The 23,914-nt window shown below is 38.5% G+C and overlaps 1 protein-coding gene across 1 annotated transcript; it reads left to right on the forward strand.

The window, feature by feature from the left end:
• The first annotated feature begins 1,913 nt into the window (after positions 1-1,913).
• On the forward strand, positions 1,914-23,707 carry slco2a1 (solute carrier organic anion transporter family, member 2A1). Its single transcript, XM_042415512.1, has 14 exons — positions 1,914-2,778; positions 9,177-9,314; positions 10,708-10,870; positions 11,426-11,638; positions 11,857-11,955; positions 12,069-12,208; positions 13,551-13,623; positions 13,780-13,944; positions 15,209-15,413; positions 18,466-18,604; positions 21,287-21,450; positions 21,950-22,014; positions 22,615-22,735; positions 22,829-23,707. The coding sequence occupies exons 1-14, from the start codon at positions 2,722-2,724 to the stop codon at positions 22,947-22,949; spliced, it is 1,863 nt and encodes a 620-aa protein (XP_042271446.1). The 5' UTR covers positions 1,914-2,721; the 3' UTR covers positions 22,950-23,707.
• Positions 23,708-23,914: the final 207 nt, after the last annotated feature.

Raw genomic sequence — 23,914 nt, forward strand, 5'->3', positions numbered from 1 at the left:
CAGAACATGTTGAGTAAGTGAGACATTCTCATTACCAGACTGTCGTTTGTGTCACAATACTGTAACTTTTAAACAAGCATGACATGAGTGGAACACAGTGGAAACCCTGTAAGGTCCGCTGAAATAATAAAATATTGTGTTTGGCACCTGTTACGCTCAACTTCTTCATCAACTGTTAGTTTTGGCCATGTAGTCAAAATATTTGAATTAACGATTTTCTCTTGTTTTCAGGGACCTGTTCCAACAAGCAGGTTAACTGAGTTATCTGGATAATTTTGCTGAGACCAGTACATATTCCACATTTGAGGATTTTTTTTTAATCATTATTATTCTGCAAACTTACAGTATTCAGATAACTGTGAATCTACTAATATGAACAGGTCCACTGTTTATACTTGAAGCCACATATTAAAGAGAGATATTTTCTCCTTTAGAGTTTTCAGCCTGTATTTGGCTCGTGTATTTGAGTTTGGACCTGCCCTTGTCATTGTGACTTAATTTCCTTTCAAATCTAAATACTTTTCATGTGGTGTTTCTATTATTTTGTCCACCCATCTACCAGTATTTAATCTTGAACTGTGAAAATGACTCCCCTTACCATGATTGGTTAAGTCCTGTTTGCTATTGTACAATACCTTAACACACACACAGTTATCTAGATGTTGTCCTACCAAAGATCAGCTCTCATATCTGTGTTGCTTAGCAACACATTTATTATCCCACTGATCATGAATTATATTGAGGTTATTCATGGGCAACCCTGTATGAAACCCAGGTCCAAATTGTATTGTAGATAGTGGCATGATGCAACATAACATATAATGTATGATAAAAGCTGCTATAATCATTTATAATGCATTATGTCTCAGAACAGTCATAAGATATTTCAATATACTGTGAACAAGCTCTGGCATCACATTTGCCCATAATCACTTGATCCGTTTTGCATGAAAGTGTATAAAGTCTGTACATCATGACACTTTCTGTAACCATACTGGAGGGAGAGAGTGTTAGAACAGCTTCATAAGAGTTCATACACATGTATTGTTATTGTTCAGACGTACTGAAGGCTTTGACAGACATTCAGAGTTGAAGAGACACACGGCCTTGTTGAAGGGACTAAACTCCAGTTTTACATATAATAACATCAGAAGTTCAGTATTTCACTGACTTTCTCCTGCTTGTTGTATTTTCTGTTACCTGCTTGCTGTCTACCTCTCTGCTCCACTCACATCGGTTCTTCATTAACTTAATGGCTTTCATACTTGTGATGGTGTTGATGTGGTACATCCTGTGCTTTTAACTCCATTGTTAAAAAAAAGAACAACAAATTTTCTATAATTGTTAACATGAATCCAACTGAATCATCAATGTCAATAAATGCTAATGTTACTCGAAGAATACAATGAGATGTCATGTAAACCACAACACATTTCAGAAAACATGTTGTACTGTGTATTTCCATACATTCAAAGAAAAGAAGCCTTTGTTATTTTTGACCATAAATAGCATTAGATTATATTTGCAATCAGGGCTGTAGCTTCCTCTGAGGAAACGTGTCATGTTTGGGGTATTTTTTCTGAGAATGTGGTGATTTATGAAACCTGGGGTGAGTTTACATTCCTCAATTACAAACCTTCATATGGTGGGTTTTTAATTAGATTATGTCAGTAGTTTGAGGCTTTTTAAATTTTGCCACTTTTATATAGAAAAATATGTCAAATCTAACCTCAAAATGTCAAAATAAGAAATGACCGACAAAAAACAATGTGTATATCGTCAATTAAATATTTACAAAAAATATTAAAAAGCCAAACATCAAAAAATTAATATCCACATCTAATAATGAAAACAAAAGAATTCTTGGCAGTGTTTGAAACAGCAGTTGGAGCTTCATGTTTCGACATAATAATGTACAGAAAACATAACAGTTAATAAATAAAATTATACATTAGGGGAGGGGGGATGCCTGGGTGGACTTGTGACCTCGGTATTCTTAAGATCCTGGCTACGGCCCTGCTAGCAGTGACTGTTATTTGTCCATTAAGGCTTATTGTAGATATATATTTATCTTTAGCAGCTTTAGTTTTGGTTCGCCTTTTAGTTCCTCTACCTGTAAGTAAAATATCTCAACCCCGCTCCCCTGGAATAAGTTAACACCTAGTTAAACGGTGGTAGAGAAATAATAAACCCTCGATAGCTACACTGAAACTCTGCTTATACAGGTTGACTCATTAGCAGTAGCTTCTCTCTCTCAGTGGGCCCACCACTCATTAGCTTCAGGCGGGAACAGATCCGGAGTGCCGCATTCCACAATTAATGAAACAGTGAGCCTGTTTGAGCTGCTGGAGAACAAAGTAGGGCTTTAATGAGAGGATGACTACACATAACATTCCTTCAAACTATTCTTTATCAAGTGTACGTCAAATAATTTGTGAGTAACGGTGACGAGTCATTTTTAATGTCAGAATTAACAGGCTCGGACACGCACGCGCTCACAGGTGAGTATCACACGGGCTAGCGGGTGACGCAGCCAATCAGCGCGAGACTGTCTGTTACCAATTCACAACTTTCAAAACATTTGCGCGTGGGGCCGTGTGGGCTGAGTCCAATTACATCACCGGCAGTCATAAAAAAGCAGTCCAGCTCACCGGGGGGAAAACAAAGACATCAACCTCTGACACAAACCTCGAGAGGCACATTTCTGCACGAGCTCAACTAATGGACTTACGTTCCGCCAAAGACATGAGACCAAGGACGCTGTGCCGCAGCATAAAGGTAGGCATCAGTGCTGCTAGCGCGTTTATACACTGTGAAATGTCTTGTTTTCACCTGTAGCACTTGTTCTTTCATTGTTCATATAACCACCTGAGCTAGATTTATGTTTAGAGGATGATAATACTGGAGTGATTTCATAGAATATCTTTTCTCGGGAAAACTTGGGCATATTGTGTCCCGTGTAGTGTTGCCTAAGAGTCAACAGAGCTGCACCTTAGATCAACAAGTTCTCTGCCATAGAGTCGAGATGTTTTTACTCATATCTCAAAAAAATAGTTTCTCCGATACAAATTTAAATCAAAAATAATGTCAGTTTGTGATCGTTAATAGTGCACATAAATTGACATAAGTTAGAGCGAAAAATAATGAAGAAGAAGAAATTAAATTAAATAAAATGTTATTTTTTTAAAGTCATATACGTGACCAAGAGCGATGACTTATCTTTGATTTTTGGGTGAATAAATGTTGCTGTTACCCCCAAACCAGTCAGGGCTGCTACTCACTAACTATTAACTAATTATTTTCATTAGTAATTAATCTGCCGAAATAATAAAAAAAAGTCCGTTATAATTTCTCAGAGCCAACAATATGAAACCCAAAGATATTCAGTTTACTGTCAAACAATATGACAAAGAAAAGTAGCAAGACGTCAAATATGAGGAGCTGGAATCAGAGAATATGAAGGTTTCTTGCTTGAAAGTTGATTTCTGAATTGATTAACGGATTATCAGTTGACTGATTAATCAACTAGTCCTTTCAGCTCTAGTTCAGAGCAATGTATTTGTTTGATTATTTTTCTACTCTATGATTGAAGGTGTTTCACTGACTAATTGAAAACTTAAATTTATTAAAAGTTGTTTTTTTTAAAAAAAAAAAAAAAAAAAAAAGAAAGAAAGAAAGAAAATTTCATTCTCCTCCAGATGGAGTTTTTCGCAGGGGAAAGTGGTGCTTGTATCTGAGTTTCCATCTTTAAATACATCCCTCAGTTCATTTTTTTATGTTTTCATGTGTTTCGTAACTATTTCCAGTTCAAATATTGATACATTTTCTGCACTGTTGGCTCTAATGTTAATAGTATCACTCAACACTGACTAGTGGAAGAAATGTAACCCCACTGAGTGCCAAAAGGAGCAGTTGTACTTCACTGTATGGCAATAATGGGAGAGAAACAGTTTGTTCCAGGGCTGTGAGTAATAATGAGGCAAAACTGCATGTTGCACTTTGGTGGTTGCTTTCAAAACTACTACAACGAGAAATGACTTGTCTTCTTCATCTGAATTGTGTCGTTAGTGAAATGTGACTAATAGACGTATATTCTGTAAGTTTAGAGGAGACGGTGAAAGAAGTTAGTTAAGCGACTTGTAAACTCCCAGAAGGTGAAGGTTTATTTGAAAAATCCTCAACGTGTTTACCTTCAGCATTCCCACACAGACTGTGGTAGGTCCAGTTGCTACGAGTCTTCTTCTGTTTATCATTTTAAGTCTTTGCTTTAAAGCCCCCCAACCCCCCCTCTCCCCCCTTGTGTTGAAACCGAGATGTACAAATATAAGGAGGGTGGAGGACAGTGAAACAGTATGGCTCACCCTACAGGCGTTATCATTCTGTTCAAAGTTCACAGTGAACCTTCGCCCATCCTGCAGAGTACAGTTCAAAGCTATGTCAAGGCATGTTTGGATCATGGGAGTAGCTCAGAATAAGCAGATTTAGTAATGTGTCATTAAGCTACTTCTGTAAGCCAGTCCTACAGCAGTAAGTAGACGAAGTGAAGGAGTATCTTTTTAAGTTCTGTTCACGCCAGAACTCTTGATTACTGTTGGCCTCCTGCGTAACGAAGAAAAGAAAATTGGCCGAGTCGCTTTTCACATGAAACCAGATCACTTTGCACTCAGTAAGGCCAAGCAGGTCAACAATGGTTTCACAGGGAGCAATCAAATCCATCCATCTTCTCTTGACACCAGTACATGGTGTACAGTGCTTTGCTCTCTTATTTACTCAGTTTCATCTGGACATTGTGTTTGGTTTTTTTCACAACTTTGAACTTATCTACCGTAGGCTGCACCTAGTCTCCACAACAGTTACACCATCAAACTCTCTTAAAGGATACCTCTGTCAACATCCGAGCCAAGTGTCTGCTCGGGGGCACAGGATGCTTACGTGATGCTTACCTCCTGTTCTACCTCTCCCTCTCCACACCTCAGTGCGCACTCACATTTGAGGATGTGTCAAACTTAAAGCGGTAGTACTTCATATTGGTAAAATTCACTCATTCGCTTTGTTATCGAGAGTTGGATGAGAAAATCGACACCACTCTCGTGCCTGTCTGTGAAAAAGGAAGCTACAGCCAGAAGATGGTTAGCTTAGTTTAGCACAAAGACTGGAAACAGGAGCAGCTAGCCTGGCTCTGTCCAAAGGTGACTGAATCTCCCTACTAGCATCCTTGATTAACATATTATATCTTGTTTGTTAAATCATAACCTAAAAGAAACTGTAAACACAGAAGATTGTTGTTTTATGGGGTTTTATGAGGGGTTATGTGCTGGACTATTTCTAGGCCAAGCTCGGTCACTTCCTGTTGTCTCTGCTGCCAGGCAACCTCACAGTGACTCTAGAGTCACTACGCGCAGCAAAGAAATAGTCTGACACATAACCTCCTGTATAACCATAGCCTGTTGTTTTTACACTGCAGATTAAAAATATGAGTATAAGATATAACATATTAATTAGTGAGCTTTAGAGGTGCTGGTAAGTTTTGTTTTTTTATCTTTGGACAGAGCCAGCTAGCTGTTTCCAGTCTTTAGGCTAAGAAAAGTTTACTGTGTCCCGGCTGTAGCTTCATATTTGATAGACAATTATAAAAGTGGTCTCAACCTTCTCATCTATTTTTTTGCAATTATTATTTAATTTTAATATTTATTTTAAGATTTAATTAATTATATCATTTTCAAAAACTGTTGCTTTAAATCAGAGAAAATGCTCCTTTGACAATGATGCTATTGTGCAGCAAAACTGTTTTATGTTTGTTTCACAATGAAGGGAGGTGATTCTGTGGCTGTAGTTTCTTTCATGTGTCATGGGAGACTTCATACACACAGCTTTTCCTTTATTTCATTTCTTGACCAAGTAGGTCAGGCATTTTTTAATGACAAAAAAAGATTTCCTCATGGAAATCCATGGATACCCAGCAGCACAGCTACAGCACGTGTCCCTGAAATAAAAGCATTTGAAATTCAAGTGTGAACTTCCCCCAATTCTTCCACTCGCAGCAGGGTTGCAGGCTGGGACAATAACATCCAAACAGAAGGGGCCGAGAGTGTTCAAAAAGGATAAATATGTACAAAATCTGTGGAGAATCCAAACACTTTCCTGCATACAAGAATCAAATAGGCATAAATCACTTGTATGAACAGTGTGGATAAACAGTAAATCCTGCTTTGTTCACAATGTGACATAACTGATCCATTTTTAGCGTCCAGCACCAACTGTATTTCTCCTGCTCTATTCCACAGTTAATGCAGTATTCCTTCATCAAGAATAATTAACCTGCTGTATTTTATTATTGATTGGGTGCAAGAAAACACAGTTTCTCCATCAAAAGAGGACATTTTTGATTTAAATGGATTATGTGTTATCAAAAACAACTTAGACTTTTTAGTGTGAGAGCCAAATTGTCAGAAGGCCAGAGAGTTATCTTTGAAACATGATAGTTGCATCAGACTTTATCTCAATAAAAATATTAATCAGACAAGATCAAATAAGAACTCAGGCAGAAGTCGTGTGAACCTATAACTTTTTGTTTTAATCTAAAAAAACCTCTTTGCCTGCCTATGCAAATAGGTCCTGTCAAATCATTTAGATAATTCAAGCACATTTGATACAGAATGAGGATGAAATATTAACAACAGTGTAAAAGCGTCTATTGTGTGTGCTAACAAACCGTTAAGCCAAGCTTTAATAGGTGCATTAACTGTTCTGGGTTGAATGCAGAGTTTATTCTCCCTCAGCTGGTCTGGCAGCTGGTAAACAAACTGAAAGCTTGGATTTATCAGTGTTTTCATAGCAAATTCACTCCTAATCTCAACACATATCTTTAGCATCATTCGTGCATTCATGGCCCCCCGAGTGACTAAACCCATGTACAGAGACTGATACGAGTGTCTGTGAACACCACCTCACACACAGACAGAATGAGCAGCTCTTCCAGATCACTGGGAGCTCGTCCAGTGGACAACTTTGATCTTTCCACATCTCTGGGTGTGAAGAGAAAAGTCCAGGAGACAAAATCATGCAATGAATTGGAGACCCATACAGAATCACTTGAAGCTAAGTAATTGGCTGACGATGATTCCAAGACCTCATCACACATTTCATTACTCCTTTGGCACTGTGCTGTTTAGCTTCTTGGGAAAGCAGATGAATTACTGCTTTGCCATAAGACACAACTATGTACTCGACTTCAGTACAACTTGGAGATACTTGTACCTGACAAAGGTATTTCCAATTTGCTACTTGATACTCCACTTCATTTCAGCAAAAAATATTGGACTCGAGTCACATGACTTGGACTCGAGTCAGACTTCAGTCATGAATCTGATTACTTTACACTTGACTTCGACAAAATAAAAAAAGGACCTGTGACTCAACTTTGACTTTTAAAGGAAGGGTACATTTTGGGAAATATGCACAGTGGCTGCATATGAAGGCCAAAAAATGCTTAGATTAGCCTATCACAAAGACGGAAACGGGGAAACAGCTGGGCTGGCTCTCTCCAAAGGTAATAAAATCCGCCTACCAGCACCCAGAAAGCTCACTAATTAATAAATTACATGTCGTTAGTTTAGTTCGTATACATCCCAAGTGTAAAAATAAGTTGTGGTTTCAGGGTGGGGCCTTTTCTTTGTGCAGTAACTTCCTGGTGAGCGTTAGAGTTGCTGGTATTGTTTTCCTTTGGACGGAGCCAGGCTAGCTGTTTCCAAATTTATATGCTAAGCTAAGCTAATTGACTCTAGCTACCTACTGACAGAGTGTAGACCATAGACACCCCAAAAACATACTGATACTCTTTTAGGTCATGTTTCGATTGAACAGGGATCTTTGTTGGGATCTTCACCTGATCCCGAGTCGGTCCAGACACGACTCAGAGCTAAGACCTGAAACTTTCTTGTGACTTGCTAAGTAATGATTTTTTTTCAATCTTTGACTCACAGCTACATTTGTCAGGCAGCTCTAGTTACTTAGTTGGCGGTTTAAGATTTTACATACAAAACATAAGATGAGCTTATAAATATGATGCATTGTTATAGATAAAACCGGCCAATAAGATACCATATAAAACAGTCAAACATATTAACAAATTTGGCAAAATTAACTTCACTTTAACCAGCTATTATTATTTGGTGATAATACTTAAAATAAAAATAAATCTTCCTCCACTGTCCACTGAGATGTTCTTGGAACAATGTCAAGTCACAATGAAATAGTCCACTGGACTGAAGTTGCTGTGTTGAGGATGTTTTCGACATTCATCCGACAGGCTTCCTCAGTGTCTGCTGGGGAGTCCCAGTTGTTCACACCATGAGGTCACATGGATCAAGGTGTGAATTGATGTGAAACCACTTTGGAAAGATTTTCAGGATGGCGTTGCGGGTAGATACTGTAACAGCTTAAAAGATTTCAGAAGGGTTTCTGTTCAGAATTTTCTGAATGTTATGTCCCTTTCCCAGATGACTTCCCCTCATCATCACCTCATTTTACACCTCATTCAATCCTTCTGTCCTCCCTGTCTAAATATGCACTCCACTGACTGAACTAATCGTCACTTCAGCATGTTGCCGGAGGTTCAAAAACAATGGAAAGTTGTGTTTAACTCAAATCCTCCGGTACTTTTCCGAGACACTGGCCACATATGGGATGACAATGTGGCTCCTCTGAATTGGTCTCTGTTCCTTGGAACAATTTAGGCCTCTCAGGAAGAATATGTTTTATGCTTTGTGTCTATTCTGCTGCTATTTGAGTGGAGCCAAAATGTCTTTTGCAGCTGAAAATAGCATAAAAGACAGATGACATTTATGACTATAACCTTGGCTCCACCACTACTGAAAGCTTTTGTCAGAGCATACTGGACATTTGTGAGAGGTATTAATGATAGAAACGGATGGCAGTTCATATTAAAACACTGGAAGCATTTCTGTGGATCACAAATTTTACTAGGTTTCTGTGGGATCAAACTAGCAGTTCTAGGTCCAAGGTCAATTCATTTCCAGGAAAATGAATTGATTTCCAGAAAATCTGTAAAATTTTACATTTCTGTCCTGCCTGTGTTTATCTTTTTGCTTGCCAGTACATCTGTTATCACGTACATAATTCTTGGACACTGAAGTACCACTCTCTATTTGTCCTAGCTGTTCGTCCTGTGCCACGGAATGCTGCAGTTCTCTCAGCTGCTGTACAGTGCCTACTTCAAGAGCACCATCACCACGATCGAGAGACGCTATGGCCTCAGCAGCTACTCCTCGGGAACCATTTCCTCTCTCAACGAGGTAGGAGCCAACAATAACATACCCGCACACAGTTTGAGATTATGATAGCTTTATTTCAAGGATACCGATGACAAAGGAGGAATTGGAGAACAAGAAACATATCAAAATCACACTTCCTGACAATTCAAGCGGGATTCAAGCATTTTGGAACAGTTTTATTATGGGGGTCAAGAATAATGAAAGAATGTACTGTACATGCTCGTCCCGGAGGGCGCTGGATTTCCATACTCAAGTGGAAGTTAAATGAATCACACGGATAAATGTCCTACTAACGACTACAGGTCACTATTCACAAATGAAATACTATTTTGACATTTGCCACCTTTTTGCCTTTTATAAATTACTTTTCAGCTCAAATCTCAGGATTTGGCGGCATTTGGACAATGTGATCAAGCACATCTGATTCGAAGTGTTAACATTTTATGAAAACACAGACCAAAAAAGGCCTGGGAATTTCAGTTTCAGCATCTCCTGTTAGTGTGATGCTTTAAAGCTGCTAAAATAAATATTTTTATATTATATATATTATATATAATTATCTTTTATATTATTTATATAACAATGTATCAGATTACTAGATATGATGTAAAAGGGTTTGTTCTTATTTATGGACCCACAGAGAATTATCACCTGACTCAGCAGTTTCTCTCAGCTCTATGGAGCGTTTTAGCATCTTTCAGCACATTGTTTTGTTTTTCTATGGTCCGTAGCTTTACTGTTTTGGTTGACTCTCACTGCGCCCACCCGTGTCATTTCCAGCCACAACAGGTAGCTTTTTGTTTTCAGCAAAAAAGCTTCGATAAACACACTGTATACTACCTTCCCACCACCAAACAGACAAATTTAGCTGCTAACAGGTGAACATAGTGGAGCATTTAGCAGTTAAAGGGCCAGATATTTCCTTCAGCAGTGAGTGGAGAGCCAACAGAAGCTAAAAGGAGAGTGAATCAGGTGGCCAGAAACACAACTCTAAATGAATGCTAACTTTGCTCCATGTTGGCTAAATGGGTAAATAAACAACCGTTTAACATGTTTACCATATCAACTGATGAGGTGACATGTCAGTGTATTGTTTACAGATTGTTTTCACTGCCACCAAGAGGCCAAAAAGATCTGTCAATGCATGTTTAAATCTTTGAAATTGTTATCGCCTCTACATTGTGTTATTTTTCTTGCATATGACATTTGAATTGTGCCTGGGTTGTGTGCGGACACCGCTTCATTCCCAGCAACTTCCATATTTGGTTTTGAAAGTTCATTGGCAATGTTAGATAACTGTGAGAGAATGCACTTAGTGTGAATGGACTCATTTGAAAAATGTGACTGTCCTCTGTAGGGAAAATGCTCCCTCTGGATCCTCTTTGAAACGTGTGTCTGTGTGTCTTTTTCTCAGATCAGTAACAGTGTGCTGATCGTGTTCGTGAGCTACTTCGGAAATCGGGTTCACCGTCCTCGTGTCATTGGAATCGGTGGACTGATGATGTCTGTCAGTGCCATGATCCTGACCATACCTCACTTTGTATCCCAGCGCTACAGCTACGATTCTGTTTTACACAGTAAGACAAGCCCACACTGCTTCACTGTGACAGATAATGTGACTCAGTCCAGAGCAGGGAACTCATGAATGTACAAATATGTCAATGCAATTTATGAGGCTTTACTTAAGAGTTCGTCCAGAACGCTGCAGCACGGCGGCTCCCTCCTCAGCAAAGGCTCCATAACACCCAGCAGGAGTCAAACAAGTGTCTGCTGTTCGGCTCACTGTGCTCTGTAGCAAATGGTGTATTCAGAAAGCCTGCTGGTGCTCTCCAGCTGAACTTTTGCATAAATCAGAGGAAAATTCATAATCTTTATGCACTCGCTGAAAGCTTAAGGAGATTAGAATCACCTCCAGGGCATTTAATTTGTAATGACAATCTCCCTCTTCCTTCTTTCGTTTTGCCCCCAGCCAACGTACCTTGGCGTTGTTCAGCGTGTCAGGGAAGGGTCAGAGAAGCTTCAGGAAATTAAAATAGTTGCACATCTGTATCCCCTGGCTTGTCATTAACTATCTTTTTTTTTTCCCGCCCCTCTCCTTTCCGTCTCGTGTGTGACTACCTGCTGTGATTCAGACCGCCATGATATTTGCAACCTGCAGGGGAACTCGAGCAACTTGGAGTCTTGTGGCCGTGACGAGAGCAGGCGTCTGGTCGACTCCAACAACCTATGGCTGCTCATGGCCAGCGCTCAGCTGCTCTTCGGTGTGGGCTCGGTGCCCATCCAGCCCTTTGGGATTTCCTACATAGATGATTTTGCTAGACCTGGCAACTCCCCTCTTTACATAGGTGAATGGCCTGTTGTTCACAGATAGATTGATTTGCTTTGATAAAGAGCACACAATCTGAGGGTCATGGTGGGACACTGGGTGATTCTGCAGGCTTGCATGTAGAAAAGCTCTTTAATATACAACTGTGAAGATTGATAACATCAGCATTTGGCAAGAAAATGACAGAACAACTCAACAGTACTTCAGAAACTCACAGCCGCTCTCTGTCATTTGCAGCTATCCTGTTTGCAGTATCTGTATTTGGACCTGCCATTGGCTACCTGCTGGGCTCAGTCTTTCTGCGAATCTATGTGGACGTGGACAAACTTGGTTTTGGTAATGATTTGGTCTTTTAAGGCATCCAGAAGTAATTTTACAGGCATGTTAAAGCAGGAAAGTTGGTCCACTGTTCTATCTGATGACTCATTGTTCACTGCTGTGTCTTGCAGGAGCTGAACAAGAGCTCAGACAAGGTGATCCCCGCTGGGTTGGAGCCTGGTGGATGGGCCTGCTCGTTACTGCTGGCTTCCTGTTTCTCACCTCCATCCCCTACTTCTTCTTCCCTCGAACAATGCCTTCAGAGGAAAATGTAAGTCACACTCTTACTCACTTACAGCCCTGTTTTATGGCTAAACATGTTATCTTGTGCCGATTGTGTAAGGATATTTCACATTTCAAGGGAGTATGAAAACAGTACATGTAAGATTCAGTGTAATAATACTCCTAAGCTACTGGATATCTCCCATGTTTTACTGACATCTACTGGCTGACATCAGCATTGCAAGTGTACTTTTCCTCCTTTGTTTTTTTCACCATCTAGAAGCTACAAAAACTTTTACATAATGTAAAACTCAACATTATAACTAACATATTACGTTGCTGAACACATTTTGATACCAAAAAACTGATTTCTATTGTACTTGTGAAATATTTTTGCTTGTATCTAATCTTTGAAATAATTTGCTGAAAACATTAATTACAGATAAGATAAAGCCAATCCCCCTCATGGTTGTGAAGCCACATTTTGGCCCTTCCAGTTTATAGATTTAGTGATACAGTTCATTCTGATCAAGTGCAGTGAAAAGGAAAATAAAGTTATATTACTTCTGGCTTAAGTTCATCATTTCCGGAAAGGGAAAATCATGTTATTATTAGCATTAAGACACATTTCTTGACTAGTGAATATATATATTATATATATATTTTGATATAAAACATGAAAGTCTTTTAGTTCATTTCAAAAAGACACACAATGGAAGATTGTGGCTGATTAATGCATTGCAATAGTGCAAACACAAGGAAACACAGTTTAATTCAATGTTAATTTAATGAAGAAAGTGTTGAAATTGACTAATATACCTATGTTTATATCAATTTTTAACACCTAAACAAATTTTTATGGTTTTAAAATGTTTTTTTTCCCCCTGTGAAACCCAAACTCTCACATTTAAACTAAGAACATGCATTTCAGTATGAAAAAGCCACAAAAATCTCATTAGAGACGAAAAGTCTACAGAAATCCTCTATTATGGTGTTTGACAGCTTCAGATGATTTTGAATGCACTGAACACTGTGGAGCTTTTTGCACAGAGCTGTCATTTCTGTCTAATGTTCCCACATCACATGAATACAGCGTGGAGAGAGACAGACTTGTTGAGGAACAAAGTGATATGGAGGGAAACAAAGATGTAGGAGAAGACGAATCAGGTCTTCCTGGTCAAAACAGGCCTGATTTGATTTACTGTACAAGTGATCCTCCACGTTTTACACTGTCCTGTATGTTTGAATCAGTGTAGCTTAACAACACAGATACTCCTGCATTCATGACACGCCTAATAACTCATAAATTTCTTATTTTGACAAAAAGGAAGCTTTAATTATGCCCTCACAGATACTCCTTATAACACTTTAAACTGCATATCATTTTTCAGATGATTGGAGATGAAACTGACATGAGTGATGACTTCAAGAAGCCAGATGTCTCTTTACTTGATTTCCTGAAGAGTATGTTTACTACATTCAGACCACAATTGTTCAAACTTATTCATTAACTGACTCCACATGCTTTTATAATGTTGACATGTTTTGTAACAGATAAATAAGAGAGGGAGTCATTTAAAGTATCAGTGCAATAATCAGTGTGTCTGTATGTCTGATCAGTGTTTCCCAGGATGTTTGTCCACCTCCTGCTGAGCCCGCTCTTTCTGATGCTGGTCCTGGCCCAGTGCTGCTTCTCTTCAGTGATAGCAGGTCTCTCCACGTTCCTGAACAAGTTTCTGGAGCGACAGTACAGTGCTTCACTCGCCTACAGCAGCATGTTAGTAGGTAGGTACTGCAGGAGTGCTACTATAAAGGAGGAGCTTCAAGAAAAGATCCTATAATAGATTACTACTGCCTTTGGAGGCAACTGATTGTGATCGATGTCAGCTGTTAAATAATTCAAGTTATAATGTACAGCATGGCATGTTTTAAATCATTTTATTGAACACTGTGGAAGTGAAGGCAAGTGAAATGAAACAGTCTGTTAAAATCATTTAATGGACACTCTGGACTCTGGACTCTGGTTAGCACACTTGCACCATGGCAGCTTTCCAAAGAGTGAATTAGGTTTGTACTGTCTTACTTTTTTATTTGGGTTTGTGCTTACTTTATGGAAGTCAGCCCCTTTACAACATTGCACAGCTTTCAGGCTTCACCTGTCTTTTCAGGGGGGGCAATAGGCTGGTGACCTGATGTCAGTGTGAATAATGCATAATGGGCAACCTCATCTGAATAAATATGTGCAGCTACACACACAGTCATGTTTTGTAATTGGTTTGTCTTCTTGTAAAGGATGTCTATGAGTAGTTTTGGCAGTTTTTGGCAGCATCTGGTCTGACAATTGCACAGAAGTATCAAGATTGGAGTAGTTTTGTTTCTGAGCAAATCAATGGTATAAATGTCTAAATCCATCCATACCAAGGCTGGATTATCAACCAAGCAAGCTGGGAAAGTGCGCCAGAGCCCCAGACTATCAGAGCAGCTAGGCCCAGGTTCACTGTGTCTCATTTGGTGTGTAGTAGATTAATTAATTGCAAAATGGTATGTAAATTGGGGCCACATGACAAGACCTGTACCATTCACTCATTCTGAGACTCTGACTTCTGATATGTCTTTTTTCTAAATTTAAATCTCCAAAAACCGAAAGGCATAAAACAAATACCGGGGCTGGTAATACTGGATGCTTACTGGGTCTTTAGGTGAAATATTGTGTTTTCATGTGTAGTGTGCAGTGTGCACTTAACAAGTAGGTGGTTTGTTGGTTATTGGGAGGAGACGGGTCACATACCCAACTCACAGAGAGAGCAGGAGGATCGAGGGGCAGTGGGGGCATAAACGGGGTTAATCTGGCCCTCGTCTTTAACATAATGGAGGCATTTTAAATAAGCTGAAAAAAAATAGTCATTTGAGTTTGTGTCATTCTACAGTTCATGTCTATGTCAGCTAACAAAGGACAGCACACAGTGTTGAAGAAACCTCTTTGGACATCCTAAGTAGACCATAAATGCTGTGCTTACTTGGTGATGATTAAATCATCTGTGGTTCCCAGGTGCTCTGAATCTACCAGCAGTAGCAGTGGGGATGCTGGTGGGCGGGATCATCATGAAGAGGACAGGTCTCTCTCTGAAGACCATCCCGCGCTTCTCAGTGGTCATGCTGACCATCTCCACCCTCCTCTGCATCCCGCTCTTCTTCATGGGCTGCCCCACCCAGAAAGTCTCAGAAATCAATTACTCCCAAAACGGACAGCAGGGGTGAGTGAGAGGAGCAGCAGTTGCAGAGTTTTATTATGATGTTGTGGAGTTTTCATGTGTACAGCATTATTTTTTTCAAAGCGACATTTAATTGTTGTAGTAATATTGTAGCCACACATCCAGCTGATCTTATGTGAAATGCTCGTGTAACAGATGTGGGTAGGGAATGTAACGCGATGACTCAAAGGATTAGTTTCCAGCCTTTATTTGCTCCTGCATAAGACAATGTCATACACATGAATTGCCTTCTAGTCTCTAATGCACATCTGCTCCTAAACATGCAAAATAACAGAATTTACACTAGGAAATGGATGCTAAAATCACATTGTCTACATGACGCAGGGCGGCCTGCCGTTATACAAATGGCGCCAAGAAAGTTAACTGAAAACATCTACAAAACCTATATTAACGGTCAAAACAACACAAAACAAGTGGGTTATGTAATAGTATTGACAGTAAACAATATGCGTTAAAGATTACAACATAAACGGTTCAATTTACAGAGAAAACAATAAAATAGCACAGCAGCATTTTTTATTGTTTTCTTGAAATTGAACCGTTTATGTTGTAACCTTTTAATGCATATTGTTAACTGTCGATACTATAATGTTACCCAGCTGTTTTGTGTTGTTTTGACCGTTAATATAAGTTTTGTAGATGTTTTCATTTAACTTTCTTGGCGCCATTTTAATTACGGCAGGCCGCCCTGTGTCATGTAGCCAACGAAACGCTGCAGAGATTTTAGCACACAACTTATTCTCAGCAATACAAAAAGGCTCTGTGAGGGACAGAAGAGGGGCTACGGGAACTCAGGAGGTACAGGGGGGCGATGTGCAGCAAGGTAATTTCCACAGGAAACATGAAAGAAAATAACGGTAAATAGAAATTGCTCATTGAGATAAAATTCACAAATACTCAGCAGAATCATTAAATGATAAATAAAATTTACAAATACAAATTGGAAATAAGAATTATCAAAGTGCCTTTTTAAGTCTGTTACACTTGCTCAAATATAATGAAATCAAGTCCCAAAATTTCCTCACAGCTCACAGATGTTTTGAAAGTGAATTCAGATAACATTTGGAGGGATGTGATTGGATGCTATTGTTAACTATAACTAAATTAGGGAGTGTTCAGTTCTTACAAATCCATACAAATTTCTAACAATTACACATCATTTGGAGCTTTTGTTTCTGAAATACTTGTACCATATTCATAATCATTCATCTAATATGTGAGATACAGAGAGTAGACAGGACGCTTGATATAGTATTCCTTTGTTAGCTTCTGACTTCATGAATATGTAAATTACAGGTTACACCCAAGACTCGGGCTAAACTTGGCCAATCTTACCTTTCAACTTTGCTTCAAACTGCATGCAAAACCATAAAAAGACATCCATGTTTGTGTTGCTTGGGGTTTTTTTTTTTTTTTTTTTTACAGAGGAACAGAATTTCCTCAAACACAATTTCCCCCTTTAAACTTCCCCCCAATTGTGTTTACTGAGGTGAACAAATAGGCAGTTCCAAAGAAAAAGGAGAACAAGTTGAAATTTTTCAGAGCAGTGGTACACTGACTAAATTGATTGTTAGCTGTAACCAGTTCTCAGTGATACTGTACTGTATTCTTAAGTCTCTTTCATGCATAGTTCCTGGTAAATTACTGGGATAGCCTTTCAGGCACCGCAAGTGATTTTCACTATTCACACATGCAGCTACATTCAGGAACATTTCCGTCTTGCACCTTTTCACACACCACATTGCAATGCCAGAATAGACAGTCCAGCAGATGGCAGTAATGCAAGACTTATGGATGCCAACCACCATAAAACTCAACAGAAGAAGAGGGCGAACCTCACGAAACATGGATCAAACTTTCAAACTAGGCAGTCCTGATCAAATATGAATGAAGCTTAAGTTACTGTATTGCCTATTTCTCACCTCAAATGTTTTCAGAAACATATTTTAGTGTACTGTTCAGCTGTAATATGAGAAAGTTTGTGACGCAGCTTCCATGTTGAAAACAGATGAGCCAAAACCAAGCACTGCCCAACTCGCAGTACGTCACCCACACGTCAAGTGTTGTAATTGGTTTGCTCGCACCACATGAAAGTGTCTTTCGTCAGATGGATGTAACCTTTTACGTGTTTGTGCCTGCAACGTTACTGCTGTTATTCAGAAGACAGCCGTACCGTCATTTTCCCTGAAATGTTGTCTTGAGGTGGTACAAATTTTCCTGAATATCCATCCCTGCTCCCATTCACACATGACTCCATTCAGGAAATGTTCCAGAACATTTCAGGAATAGACTGCATGTGTGAAAGGGGCAATAGATTAAAGTTACCCTGTAGAATTTTGTTGACAAATTTGTGTTTACATTCAGTGATTTTTATCAAAACGTGTCTATCATTCCTTCCTTATAGAAGTATTTGCAAAAACAAGCATATGAAACCATATTCTTTTTACAGTCATGTTTGCTAGCTAGCAGTCTTCTTCTTCCTTTTCTTTTATTGACAATTTGCGACATGTGCAGTGTTGACATATTACTTTGCCACCACAAGTGTAGATCAGTGGAATAATCTGAAACTGGAGGAAGGAGGAGGATTGTTTGTGCGTGTGCATTGTAAAACTAATTGGGGGCCCGCTTATAAAGTTCAAAAACTCCGCAGGGTACCTTTAATGACCTGGCAGCAGTTTACACAAAATGCTAGTAGGTCACTAACATGTTGGAGCTCTGATTGTTTTCATCTATAAAATGAGATAGTAAGGAGTTATTTTGCCCCACAACCAAACTTCTGGCACCTACATAAAACTCATAACCATGTAGTGTAGTGTTACATTCTACTCTATTTGCTCAGTTTTCTTTAGAATTGAATATTTATATATATATAATTTGAATTACATATATTTAAAACAAACTATTTGAACCTCTGTAACTTTATCAGGACCCGTCAGCAAATACATGCTAATGAAACACTAATCTCAAACATTATCTATCTATGACAGTCCCACTTACTTGTTTTTGTTTGACTCTTTGTCTCTGCCCTCCACAGCTTGTGTCACTCCAACTGCTCCTGTCCTGGCAGTGCCTTCAACCCTGTATGTGGCTCGGATGGTATCGAGTACATTTCTCCTTGTCATGCAGGCTGCACCAATTTCACCAAAGACTCCAACAACACCAATAGGGTTCAGGTCAGTGTCTCCTCTAAGCACCTCTTTATGGTTTCCTCCCTCAGCCCAAAGCCCTGCAGATTACGCAGCTGTATATTGACACATGTAACATTAGTATACAGTGAGTCTTTATATAAAATGTATATGATATAAGCCATTAAGATATGCTTGTCATAGAGAGCTATAAAAATAAAACTGAACTGAACTGAACTGAACTTTAAACTTTAAGCTGCCTTTTCATGTGTGCAAAATTAGAATGATGAGAGTGAAATTACCTGATGTAGAGTAATCATGTAAAACACGAATGCTTGATAAGTTTATTGAAAAGAAAAAAGGGAATAAATAAGATCAGATGTTTTTAGAGCAGGGAAAAGTGTTCAAAATGTCTTCTGTAACCATCTATAATTTTCTCAGTGTGGGATGAAGGAATGAGTTTGGTTCCTGTTCTAGTGCAGGATCTGGAAATTAGGCTGCAAGGGTTTAATTAACCTTTAACTGTGTACTGCAGAGTACTGCAGGGAATGCATACCGCTAATAAAATGCCATTGACATGCATTGAGAGTCTGTGTTTAAGTCTCCTCTTCAGGGGGTAGACATTTTCTTAAACCTGTCTTTTTCAAGTTTTCAGTAGAGACTTAGAACAGGAAGCAACTTTGGCCTTAGATGCTTCTTCTTTCCCTCTTTTTTTTTTTTTTTTTTTTACAGCATATTGGTTCAGCGTCCCAGTATTTAGACTATGTGATATATGTACCATATGGTCCTTGAAATATCACACGTTTCATGCTGGAGCACTGATATGAAATCCCAGTCCTACATAATTTGTCTTTGTATTTTCAGTCACAGTAGACAAAGACCCTGCTCTGCTCCTAAAAGGACACTAGTGGCTCACAGCCAATGTCCAATCAATGCTTATTAGTCACAGAGCAGATAGGAGGTGTTTTAAGAGGGTAAAAATGTCAGTGTTTAAACGTCACAGCTTGTGAATCATCTATCTGTGGGTGGATTGTGTGACTGCTGATAGAGTATTTGTCGGTTTGACTCAGCATGTAAACCTGCTGTGTAATACTGCAGCACAGCTTTAGAAAGTGATGGCTACAGCTAGCTTAATGGATTAATCCCCAGAAATCACAGACTAATTCTTTTCTCTTTCTTGTGGACATCTGAAAGGCTGAAAGTGCATTTCAATCAAGTGTTAGACAAGAAGTCTGAATACATTTTAGGGAACTGTTTCTAGTATTGTTTGAAGGAGAAAAATATATTTTATGCATAAAAATAAAAGGTGAAGAAGACTGAAAGCTGTCTGAAATCTAACCTTTCCACTCCAAGTGTTAGGATGACAGTGCAGTGTATACAGTAGCCATAAATACAAATGTTTTCAAGTCCCATTTTACTATAAATAACAAACTATATATGGTTTCTACTTTTCTTACTTTTGTCATCTAAAGTTTTAATTTTATATCTTTGGTAAATATTATCACCTATTGATGTTATGGGCTAATTGTTTCAACATGTGCTGTATATTTCACATTTTCACAGAAAAGTGCAATTCATTTGAGTTAGCTTTCTTCATCTTTTTTAAAATGAGCTACCTGTTTTTAAAGGAATAGTTTGACTTTTTGGGAAATATGCTTATTTGCAGAGAGTTAGATGAGAAAATTGATACCACTCATGTCTGTAAGCTAAATATGAAGTTAGAGCCAAGAGAGTTGATTAGCTTAGCTTAGTTTAGCATAAAGACTGGAGGCTTTGCCTCTGCCTGCTAGCACCTCTGAAAACTACTAATTAAGATGTTATATTGTGGAATATTTTTCGAGTCAGTAACCATGACAATGGATCAATAAAGGTCAATAATCATGACAGATAATCATCATGAGCCATTTATTTTATTTTTACTTTAAGGAGGATCCAGAAGTAATGGTGACTCAAAAGGAATATATTGATCACTGGCAACATATTGAAGGTCATTGTATGATGTCATTATGGGAAGAGTGACTGTATCACTAATAGTGTATAAAATAGCTCATATTACAAAAGACTTGTAACAAATGGTGACATACCAAGAATTGTGAAAACAAGGAGGAGTGTGGATGATTAGAATAAACTCCACAGAAGGAAAAGTTGAATTGGGTGTAATAGTCAGTGCTTTCATGACTATGATTCAGTGTCTGCTCCATGAACCAGCCTCGGTTTACTTGTATTTTGCTTAATACACAGTAAATCTATTATTGCTTTGAACTCTGTCTGATTCAGTGTATTTCATGATTGTTGGAATACTTAGATTTTTGGAATAAATGTGTTGTGGAAAACCTGAAGACTTATTGGTCCAGCTGAAGGATTTTTTCCATGACGATGTCTTGCTTGTTAAATCTGTAGATTTCTTTATAGATGTTAGGTGCTAGAACATGTTCTTGGCTTGGTGCAGTGACTTCTTGGAGTCTTGTTGTCAACGTGAGACTCCTGCTGCCAGTCTTTATGCTAAACTAAGAATACCGGCTTCATATTTCCAGACATGAGAGTGGTATTGATCTTCTCATCTAGCATTCGGCAACAAAGCGAATAAGTGTATTTCCCAAGCAGAAACCCTTTATTCATCCCTAGTGGCGGAAATAAGACTCACAGCAGATGTAGTATAACATAACAAACTAAAAAGTTGAAATAAAACAACAACCTTAATATCTCCCTTGCTTTTCTTTCCTTATACAGCTTTACACCAACTGCAGGTGTATATCTGGGGGCCAGGGTCATGCCAAACCAGCTCCCTGTCCAAACAACTGCAAACATTTACTTCTCCCCGTCATACTTGTCATCTCACTGGCATCACTGGTCGCCTGCCTCACTCACAACCCCATGTACATGATGGTGCTCAGGTAAGGAAGGATGACAATATATTACAGTATATACACACTTTCCCCCCAACCACTGTGGTCCTCTGTCATGTTTTATACTCTAATTCTTAACAGGTTTTCAGAGGCTTTCATGGCTTTCTTGTTCCCAGAAACTGCCACAGTCAAACACTGAGCTGCTCTTGTTTTTAATAGGCTCTCCTTGACTCTGCAGTCCTTAAAAAGTCAAACATACAAGTACATAAAAGTTAATAAATGAGTGCACTCAGCCCGCAATATGGGAGAGTTAAGAATCAATGAGAGGCAAATAGACCACAACACATCAGTGATCTCATACACATGAAGTGAATAGTTGTGTGTTTTTAATGCAAGAATGTTTGCAAATAAAGCAAATGTACTGATTCATGGCTGCCACAGTTGTCCAGTGTATGTTATTGTGTTGTGAGAAGTATTGCATTCAAGAATGACACTGTACAACATGACAGGATTTGACCCTATCATTTTTTTTTCTTGCTCATTTCAGAAGCGTTCCCTCTGAAGAGAAGTCGTTTGCTATAGGGATTCAGTTTTTACTCATGAGAGTATTGGGTAAGTCAGTACACAAATAGTATGTAGCACTATGCTCAAATTAATAATTAATTATTGTATTAATGATGCATTTCTCATTTGTTAGTGCACAGTAGAACCCCCAAAATCCCAAAATGTCCTCATAAGTAAATAAATAAATAAAAAAGATAATTGGGAAGTAACTTAAGAAATGATTTAAAATGAACTAATTAATATGAAATATCTCAGCAGAATTATTCATTCTTATTTTTATAGTAAGTTTTATTGGAGTGCATTTTTATTTCATTATTTAAAAAAAATTATATGAAATAAAAAGTAACATTTATTATTTAAAAATGATTTCATTATTGTTGTTTTATTGTACACAATTTACTCAGGTGATTATTAATTTCATATATATATTTTTTTAATCTAATATTGAACACTTTGAGGTTCTGCGCAGTTAAATTTCAAATTCTCTTTCACCAAATCAGTGAATGTAATTAATTCTAATTATTTCATAAATTTTACATGAATGTCTTTAAAGAAAATGTGGGATTGCCCTCTAGTGGTTCTAGTTCAACCATATGGGGATAGAAATGTGTTTATACTGAGCTCTCTGTCACTCTTCCTCCCTCTCAGCCTGGCTACCAGCACCTGCTCTCTTCGGGATGGCCATTGATACGTCATGTATCTGGTGGAAGCGTGTGTGCGGAAAGAAGTTTAGCTGTGGTTACTATGACAACAACATCTTGAGGAACCGGTTAGAAAACTTACCACTCAGAGCACATAACACAGAAACACACACACAGTACACCCGCATCACTGCTAACAATCATTTGTCTGACCCTTGCAGGTACTTGGGCTTACAGGTGGGCTATAAGGTCATGGGCGTCTTCCTGCTGGCGATGCTGGGGTGGAAGGTGCAGCGGACCCAGGAGTACAGTCTGGAGAAGAGGTCCGAAAGTCTACTGTGACCCCGCTGAGACTCCCTGTTGATCCAAGCCTCTGTTTCTGAAAGCTTTGCTGTGGTGTTAAACATTTTGAAGAACTATGTGCTGCACAAAGCTGTGTAAGTGTGAGAAAGCCACCATGAAGATGACGTGCCTACACTGACCTCAATTTCTTCCCTACCTGGGGCCTCACTGGTTGGAGTTAGGATATACATTTTCCAAATGGGAAAATTTCTGCTGCTTTTGGATGCATTTAATGGCATGATTTAAAGATTATAATTGGAATTACTCTGACAATATGACCAACTCATTACAAGTTAAGACAGGACAGCTAAAACACGTCTTGTGTGGTACCTCACAACATTTACATGCATCTGAGACCAGTGACGAGAGTCTGACTGATGATCAAATAACAGATATTGGAAATATCTTTGTTTATTACTTGTTCCTGTAAGGTAGGAATCTATTCAGGTTTCTATTTGCAATGGGAACATACTTTGTAACTAATTAACTGTATAGCTTAATATTTAAGTTTATTTTTTATAGATGTTTGTCTCATACGCAGAGACATCTGTGATAACTGCAATACTCATTTCATATATAATCATGTAACACTTGATTTATTGCAATGCTAATACATTTTTGAATATTTAGTACATACATGCACATACATACACTGTTACTCATAAATGGAATTAATCACACACATTATGTGGAGTGCATACATGTGTAATGAATTACTGGTTAATAAAAATATACAGTACAATTAATCAAATCTCTAATACGCAGCCTGAAGTCTGTTTTCATTTCTGTCTTTATCTATGTCTCCAACATTGACAACTTGGCAAAGTAAGCAACCCAGATGTCCCAGGTTCACTACATGTCAGTTGGTTTTGGTATTTTAATTAAGTTCTAGTTTGTCTGGGAATTTTCATGACTATTGTACAATATCAACTAAGGAGGATGCTGCAGTTTTCGATAATCTTGTG

Source organism: Thunnus maccoyii, chromosome 7 (assembly GCF_910596095.1).
Source record: "Thunnus maccoyii chromosome 7, fThuMac1.1, whole genome shotgun sequence".
Classification (NCBI taxonomy): Eukaryota; Metazoa; Chordata; class Actinopteri; order Scombriformes; family Scombridae; genus Thunnus; species Thunnus maccoyii.

What these genes read in the sequence shown, in the direction of transcription:
- slco2a1 (XM_042415512.1), top strand. Translation starts at nt 2,722, where the DNA reads ATGGACTTACGTTCCGCCAAAGACATGAGACCAAGGACGCTGTGCCGC. An exon ending in TTTACTTGATTTCCTGAAGA is followed by an intron (nt 13,624 to 13,779) that starts GTATGTTTACTA and finishes ATGTCTGATCAG; the next exon opens with TGTTTCCCAGGATGTTTGTC. An exon ending in TTTACTCATGAGAGTATTGG is followed by an intron (nt 22,015 to 22,614) that starts GTAAGTCAGTAC and finishes CCTCCCTCTCAG; the next exon opens with CCTGGCTACCAGCACCTGCT.